We start from the raw sequence: 8,909 nt of genomic DNA on the forward strand, positions 1-8,909 counted from the left end.
CCACCACACCACCCACTGGCTCCAACAATGGAATAGTATATAGTAATTGTTCACAAAAATGTTCTAATAGCATAAGTAGGTACTTACCATGTGTAGGCTGTATATGCGGCATTCTCTGACCTGTCTTAAATAAATACACTTACACATTTACATGTGTGAAGAAACAGTAAAGAAGACATACAGAAAAGAAGTACGCCAATGCTAATAGTGGTCAGTTCTGGCTAGATGAGAGGATACTGATTTCTTTATATTTTCCTTCTTTTTCTCTTGTGTTCAGTGCCTTTCTTTCTTTCTTTCTTTCTTTCTTTCTTTCTTTCTTTCTTTCTTTTTTAAATCTATTTCTCTCTCTCCTGCATGAGAGAGGGAGACACAGAGAGGAAGAGACAGACAGGCACCTCCAGCTGGGTCCCACCCCATGACCCACCCCAGCCCCAGCCACACATTCACTGGCACACACTCATGCCCAGTGTGCACAGGGAGGTCCCAGGGCACGAACCCAGGAACTTCCCCTTGGGGCCAGCTGTGTCACTGCAGCATCACCACCTGGCATCCGTACTCAGTTTTTGCTACTAACGTTTTGCATTAAAAAATAAATTGAATAGGGGGTTGTAGATCATCTTTTTGCCTACCATGGTAAAGATTTAAAATATGCAGTGGATCTCCAAGGTTAAATGAACGCTTTCTGTGGAAAGGCAGTAATTGCCCAGGATATGCTTTTAAACTTACCAAGAATTTGCCATTTAGCCCTTTACATTACCGCACACATTAAGGCAGTGTTCCTATAGGTCCCTTAAGCTGGGAATGCTGGCTTTAACTCACAGGGTTGGTTGGTTTGTCTGTTTGTTTTAAGAGACATTTTTGGTCTAGAGTGTGTGCCCTCCTTGGAGAGACAGAGAGAAAGTGAGAGGGAAAGTGAGACATCACTCCCGGGAGGTGGCCACGCCACAGTTCCTTCTCCTTCATTCTCCTCTTGGGATTTTGGGCACGCACACACATACTCACATGTTTTTTGCAATAGTTTGGCAACCAGTAATTCAGAATTTTATAAAATTAATGGTAGCACTTATGAAACTCCAAAAGCATTTTAATTCAGTGCCTTGTGAGGTGTGTGTGTACGCGTGCACACACGTGCATGTGTGTATGTATGAGTTTACATATAAATTTTTGCAACAGGTCACATACACTTGCTGTAGAGAGATGGACAGAGAATTTTTTACATAAACCTTTTTTTTAAATTGAAATCTAACACACATACACAGCACTACACAAATCTTGTGTATGGTTTATACATTTTCACAAAGCAAACATGCTCTTGTAACCATTTCGTTTTATTTTTGTTATATTGTGCTTCTATTTATCTTTGACAAAATTTTCATAGAAGTTCCACATGAAAATACCTATGTAATGCCGTTCAGTGTTCCATGGTGCCCAGAAGGTACACTCTAGATTTTTGTACTCATTGGTCTCAGAACTGCGTTAGCTCTTTGGATTTTCACGTCTTTCATGGAACTCTAAAATTTCACTTGGAATAAATATTGTTGTTCTTAGTTTGAAAATTGGCTTTTAAAGATTAGAAATGAAAGAAAGTAATTTCAGCGTGATTGGCATCTAGCCTCTGCAGATTGCACTTGTCTTCCGTCCCCAGCTGCGGCACCTGTCCTGCCCCAGTAGCTGGGTGTGTGGAACTTGATCCCGGTGCGTCTGCACACGCCGCAGCTTCCTCTGCTAATCTGAAGAAGCGATCGCTGCCTTCTGTAAGTGTGTCAGGTGGAGGAACCCTAGGCCACACTCGGAGGCACTTTAGAGCTCGCCGGCCTCAGATGAGGGAATAGAGGCCTGGAAGGTTATGGGGTCGACTCCAGAGCGGAGTCTAGAACCTGACCCTGGCACTAAATTATGCCAAGTCCCTATTCTCATCGAAAATCTCACCCTTTCTACTAAAAATGTAGTCCTCAGACTGTGAAATGGACTTCTCTAGAAAGATGAACTACCTAACACATTTTCTAGCCAAACTTCATACTGGGGCTAGCCTGACAACATCGGCCAGTTTTGGAATATGCTCCTTGGGTTACTTGGGGGTGGACGACAGTGTGGCGATGATGTAAATGCCCGTCTATGGCCGTGCAGGGCAGCTCCAGCGGGACGTTCAACCGCAGGAACCCTGGCAGTAGGGACAGTGTGGCGCGGCGTCAGCTCGTGACCCTTCTCTGGGGAGTGAGCTGTGCCAGGAGACATCGGCGCTTCTGGAGCAGTTTCTAGGCCATGCCCTGCCCCACTGGCGCTGGGCAGGAGGACTGGCCACTGCACCTGCAAGGTGCTATGTTTTGGGGGGTTCTTTTTAAAGTTGCCTAATGGTGGAAAAGTAAATAAAGCTGGTCTTTGTTTTCTAAGGGAAGTCAGGCCACACACACTGCGTGAGCCAGGCTTAACCACAGTGGGAGGCCGGAGAAGTTGTGCTTAATGAAACATGCCCATAAGGGCCAGCGTCTGTGCTGACAGTCCCAAGGGGAGGCTGCTAGTGCCGCCCAGGAATCGGCTCTGTGGGTGTGCGGGTTGTGTAACCTGTACAAGGGTCAGCGGAGCACGCTGACTTCCCCTCCCTAGGGGTTCGAATCCCGATGGAGAAGGTGCTCCCGAGGCTCCTGTGGTAGCCCTCCTTGGCCAACCTTCAGTGCCACTGTTCACAGTCCCATCTGCAGACCCGCCCTGTCCTTTCCCGCTCTGTCACGGTGCCAGCCTGCCTTGGGCTGAACTGGTGGCCTGCCCTCAACACTTTATGGCTCTTCTTACCTTTGAGGGTTGTTTTTAATTTTTGTTATAGGGCGAATGCGCTCACTGGAGACACTCAGAGAGAGAGAGGGAAAGATCCCCCACAGAGGGTATAGCCACACTGCAGTCTCTTCTCCATCCTCCTTGGGACTTCGGGCGCACATGCACACATGGTCCAGGTGTGTTTTTCAAGCTGCTGGATCTGGAGCTCAATTCATGCAGTCGACCATGTGGGCTCCAACCACCTTAACCTCCACACCACCTGCTGCCTGCCTTTGAGTTTTTGAGTATATTTCTCCCTCATTTAGAACGTCCTGTCTTCCTTTTCTGTGTTTCCAAATCCTGCCCAACCTTCAGAGTCCAACCTGATTCCCATCTTCTCAGCAAGGCCTCTCCCAGTCTTTGAACTGCTGTAGCACTACTGCTCATACCATGCTGTGGATGCGGTGGCCAGAGCATGGCCTAGGACGAAGAGAGCAGCTGCGAGCCGAGCTGTCTGGGTGACCCAGGGCTGCAACCTTCCCTGGCCTGGAGTTTGTGGTCTGTAAAGTGGGAAGAATTACTGCACTTGGCCTGTACCTGTGCGATCCGACGTGTTCGTGCCATCAAGCCTACAGGATAGTGCTGACACAGAAGTGGCCATGAACCGCAGCTGCTGTCGATGCTCCTCATAGCACGTGCTTTACCATAGCCGTCCTTGCTGTGCTGTGTAGTCGTTCGAATGCCCTATTTCTTAGCCCTAGTAAAGTTGTGAAGTCCCGTCATGGAGCGGGGACCCCTTTGTTGGTCCTCTTCAGTAGCTCACGTGCATATATACAGGTCCCCAGTAAGCATCATCCTAAATGAACCCATTGTACTGAAGAACGTAGACTGAACAGAGCGGAAGGGGGCTTCAGTTCACAGATGGTTACTTTGTGATCCTCAGAGCAGGGGCTTTGTTCCTTTCTGCATTCTTGTTTAGTCTAATGGGCTTTTCTGCCAGTGTAAACGCCCTTTAGCACAGAGGCTCACAGTTTCAAAAGGCTGTCATAGACACTGTTTTCTTCTAGGCACGTGGTGGGAAGGAATCTCAGACAGTAAATTCTGACCCATCAGAATATCTCAAAGCAGTAAGTGTGGGTCATGAGCTGGTTCTTCTAACACACTTCCCTTGCAGTGTGGCCTGGAGCAGTCGCCAGTCGGGAGGGCCTGAACATTCAGCTTCTCTCTGCCTCCCCCACCCCTTGATTAGCAGTGTGAGTGCTCAGAGGCACCACGCTTTCCTGCAGGGCTCACAGGTGTCTGCGGGAGGCTGAAGTTGCCCCTAGGGGGAGAGGGGGCTGGGGACACAGAATTAAGCCAGTCACAGGCATCCTTATGCCGGCAGGATCTGCCAGTGGGCTCCTCTGCCGCCCGCCCAGCAGTCGGGACCTCACCTAGGGTCTCACAGACCCCTGTGGCTACCTTCTCCCAGGTGAAAATGCCCCGTTTCTCCTCCTAGGCTGGAACAGGACATTAAAAAGTTGAAGGCCGACCTGCAGGCCAGCAGGCAAGTGGAACAAGAGCTCCGCAGCCAGATCAGCTCCCTCTCGAGCACCGAGCGAGGCATCCGCTCAGAGATGGGCCAGCTCCGGCAGGAGAACGAGCTGCTGCAGAACAAGTACGTGCACCTCACGGCCTTCCGCCGCCCGCCGGGGCCTCGGGCTCCTCGTTTTCAGGGGTGGCCCAGGGACCCCACCAAGAGGGTTTTAAATAAAATGTTGAAAATAGTTCATTAGTACCAGATAGTCAACATCTTTATAAACTCTAGGAAAATATTAACTTGCAACAAAACTGTTTGTTAATGTAACTATTTTGTCTCCTCTCATTTAATAACTTCTCGCAGTTTAAAATAGTTGAAGTTTTTGTGATAACATGAGGGGTCTTCAAAATCTTCATGGAAAATGGCTATTGTGAAAAAATGGTACATAGCTTGTGAACTTTCTCCCACCAAAACAAACATGTACTTCAGTTCCATTTTCCATGGACCTTTTGATGTCTCCTCATATAAATGAAATTGACAAGACGTAGTTCTGCCACAACTTGAAAATCTTGCTCCTTTGCCTGAAGATTTTCAGAGGACTAGACCATATTCACTTTAGTTCAGAACTAAAAGAAGTGACGCTGAACTTTGGTTTTATGTGAAGAGGCAGGCAGTAAGCCAGGTCTTCTGTGTGAGATCTTTTTTTTTTTTTTTTAAAGAATTATCTTATTTAAGTTTATTTATTTGTTTTAATTTGATCAGAGAGGGACAGAGTGAGAGGAAAGTGAGAAAGCAAGCCGCCAGATCCAGAACTTGAACCGTGGTCAGCCATGTGCAAGTCCAGCACCTTAACCACCATGCCACCTGCTGGCCCCTGTGCAAGTTCTTTTAAGCTCAATGTTAATTCATTGTGAAATTACTGCTTGACTCAACATGGGTCTCCCCCCACCACCTTTTTAAAAATTTCTAAGAAATGTGTGTCTTTGTTCAACTTTCTGGGCTTTCCTTGGTGAAATGGGAGGCCAACATTTTAAGGTATGCAATTTAAAAGCCAGAGCGTGCAGGCCAATAGCCTCTCTGTTGCTTTTGACCAACATTCGTGGGGCTCCAAACAGTGACACACAGGACGCCCAGTGGTAAGCTCACGTCAGTTGGTATGAGAAACTGGGTGGTAGTAGGCAGGAAGGGACGTGGCAGAACGTGACCTCTGAGGTTAAGTGGCCTGTGGCCAGGAGATGGACTGGAGGGCCCTCAGAGAACGCGTCGCACAGATGGGAAGGAAAGCTTGCGGCCTGGCCCCAGCGTGACTGTATTCAGGGACAGAAGCCCCCATCTCATTTTCAGCGGGGCTGGTCCCATCAAGGTTCCTTCGGTCAGGCTGAGGTTCTTTCAGGGCACCCTGGGCACTAGGATTAGTTCTGCAGTTGTCTTCTCCCGTGTTGGAAACCTGTTTTTTCCTTTTTTGTTTTTCTACTACTTTCTGTTGGCCCCTACCTCCATAGAGCAGAGACGAGGTCTGACTCTGTGTCTCGTAAGGCAGCTTGTTTAGTGGTGTTTAAAAATCGTTAGATAAAGCAGTACATTTCGGCCGGGCACTCTGGGAGTTGTCACTTAGGGTCTGCTGTCCAGACCTCCTGCTTACTTGGCCTTCAAATGGTGGGAGAAAGCCACGTTTTCCGCGCTTGTCCCGGGCGTTGCTAACTGTGAGACTCTGGCCATCGCTCCCTTATAGGTTACATAACGCTGTGCAGATGAAGCAGAAAGACAAGCAGAGCATCAGCCAGCTGGAGAAAAAACTGAAAGCTGAACAGGAAGCCCGAAGTTTTGTAGAAAAGCAGTTAATGGAAGAGAAAAAAAGGAAGAAATTAGAAGAAGCCACGGCTGCCCGGGCTGTTGCATTTGCTGCTGCGTCTAGGTATGTCCATGCCACGTGCTTCTTTTATCCAAGGTGGGCTGTCCTGTACCAGGGCACACGCGGGGATCGCTGCCCCGGGGAGGGTCAGACCTGACAGCCATGTACGCGTGGATTGCTTGTAAGTACCGCTTTGTTAGCTGCTTTAAACTGTACACACTTGCCCTGGCTTACCGCACCTTACCTGACCCAGTGACCTCACCTGTACAGTGGGGTGGGGGGCACCATGCCTCCATCCCGGGGAGCAACGTACTGCTCATACAAAGGGTTCTAGTCTCTTTCTGTGAGACCGAGGATTACAGAATGCTTTGAGAGACTCCATCTGGAATTTCATTGCTCTCCACTCCAAGGTGTGTGTGTTTGTGGACTTCTTCATTTTAAAATAGAAGAAAGGGGCCTAGCATGGTGGCTTGTGCCTGTAACCCCAGCTGTTCAGGAGAGACTTAGGCAGGAGTTGCTGAGTTCGAGGCCAGCCTGAGCAACCTGGTGAGACCCTGTCACAAAAAATGAAAGAAAGAGAAGGAAGAAAAGGAAAGAAAAGAAACAAGAGGGAAGAAAGGTAGACTCTTGCTCGCCCGGCACTGTACACTGGTAGAAACAAGAGGGAAGAAAGGTAGACTCTTGCCAGCCCAGCACTGTACACTGACTACTCATGTCTTCATTGGCCATCAGCAAACTGTCAAATGAGATGGAAAAAATAAATGAACATAAAAATCTAGTATGACAGATTGTATTTTGGAGAGATCGAAACTGGACACTACTTTCTATGTCATCGAAAAGTATCTCTCAGGCCAGCCAGGTGGTGTGGTGGTTAAGGCCCTAGATCCCACACGGCCAACTGCACAGTTTGAGTCCCAGACCTGGTGGCTTGAGAAACCTCCTGGGCACGCATGTGCGCATGTCCAAAATCCCAAGAGGAAAGTGGAGGAGAAGGGATTGCAGTGTGGCCATCTCCCCTGGGGAGTGCGTGTGTGCACTCCCTCTCTGGCAAGTGCATGTGCCCTATAGCAAAACTTGAACAAAAAGATAACCCTCTATATAGGCATTCCAAAAACTGGTATGTAACTACCCTCTGGATTTCAATAGTTAAGAACCTTTTTAAAATACCACTTTTTCATTTTCTTTGTTGTTGTTGTGTTTTTTTTGTTTTGTTTTGTTTTGTTTGTTTGTTTGTTTTTGACTAGTGAAGTCCATCTGCATGGTGTGGGAGTCAGTTATGGGTTTGCAGATGCAGAGCAATAGGAAATTATTTGTCTCACTTTTAGTTTCCGTCCTAACTCGTGTCTGCGTGATATAATTCAACTGTAAGTCCTCTTTGAGTTTTGCTTTGTTACATTAAACAAGTAATATACTTGCCAATATTTAGCATATTAATAGCCTTCTCTGGGGTTCTGGCCCTCGTAGAATAATTGGTGAATTATCATTTCTCCTTTTGGGAAATACCAGTGAGCAGGAACTCCTCCTGTGCCGTCCTGCCTTCCCCAGCAGATTCCGGGCGCAGGTGGCTGAGCTCGCCGGCCCGTCAGTACAGCATCTAGGGAGATTAAGAAGACTCTCAACTAGGCCGCCGATGGCGGACGTAGGATACAGGTGTTTGTTTAAAAATTGTAAGCATTTTGGAAGCACTTAGACCAGCAGATTTTCTTCCTGCCTCAGCCCCTCAAGTAGCTGGACTACAGGGACACCCCACTGCCCCTGGCCTTCTGTGGTGGGCCAGGAATTTAACCTGGGTGTTTCACGAGGCCTAGCCTTCCCAGTGTCAGTGTCCGCCTGCACACACACTACCGAAGCTGGGCCATAGACCTGTGTTCTTCCTTACGTAAATCTCAGGGTGTCGTTCTCTATCGGATCTTCTTTTTTGGTAGGCACAGGACACCTACTTCCTTCCTCAGGCTGTTTCTGGAGCCCAGTAGTTTAGCAGCCCTACCCAGGCTATTGCCATCAAATCTTTCAGCTAGTCCCTTACCCTACCCCTGAGAAGCAGCCTAATGCTGCTCCCTCTTTTCCTGTCTACTCTAGGTTCCAGCAACTTCGTTATCAAAGGGTGTTCCAATTTCCAATGCAGAGCTGCTCCAAAGTGGGGAGGAAAAGTTGTGGTTATGTTCCTAGTCCACTGCCCCCTGCTGGAGACTGCACATCCACGTCCGTCCTGCTTGGTGTGGTGCACCTTGTCTCGCCATGCCCAGGTGGTGAGGGTGTTGGACTGGGAAACTAGGAAGCCTCAGTTCGTATCCCGGTTTGTGTGACCTACAAGCTGGGCAACCTGTGTAGCTTCAGTTTTTTTCATCTGGAAAATGGCTCTTTAGATTGTTACATTGAAGAGGGCGTCTGGCTGAAGTAGCTAGCTTAGTACCTGGCTAATGCAGACACTGCCTTGGCTACTGTCGGCCGTTGCTGAAATTCTCAAGCAGTCATTAGCATGAGCATACTGAGCCAAAAGCCAAAACCGGGCCAGGCGTTTCATGTAAGAGTTACCAGCCCTGCACTGTAAGTACCATTTGCTTACTTCCAAATCCCTTTCTTTCCTAATCTTTTTCACAAGGGGCGAGTGTACCGAAACCTTACGGAATCGGATCAGAGAACTAGAAGCAGAGGGCAAGAAGCTCACAATGGACATGAAGGTGAAAGAAGACCAGATCCGAGAACTCGAACTTAAAGTTCAGGTAACGGAGAGCAAGCCTGCCCCGCACAGGCAGGCCCCCCCCCCCCCCCCCCGGGGGGCCGCTG

The 8,909-nt window shown here is 48.4% G+C and overlaps 1 protein-coding gene across 1 annotated transcript in view; it reads left to right on the forward strand.

The window, feature by feature from the left end:
• MACO1 (macoilin 1) overlaps positions 1-8,909 on the forward strand; it is a gene marked incomplete at its 5' end in the record, with an annotated part of 58,847 nt that overhangs the window by 35,805 nt on the left and 14,133 nt on the right. Inside the window, 3 exons of the mRNA XM_006159472.3 lie at positions 4,250-4,408; positions 6,003-6,185; positions 8,725-8,845. Coding sequence (XP_006159534.1) covers positions 4,250-4,408; positions 6,003-6,185; positions 8,725-8,845 — 463 coding nt within the window. The remainder of the gene's footprint in view (positions 1-4,249; positions 4,409-6,002; positions 6,186-8,724; positions 8,846-8,909) is intronic.

This window comes from Tupaia chinensis, unplaced genomic scaffold (assembly GCF_000334495.1).
Source record: "Tupaia chinensis unplaced genomic scaffold, TupChi_1.0 Scaffold000628_1, whole genome shotgun sequence".
Classification (NCBI taxonomy): domain Eukaryota; kingdom Metazoa; phylum Chordata; class Mammalia; order Scandentia; family Tupaiidae; genus Tupaia; species Tupaia belangeri.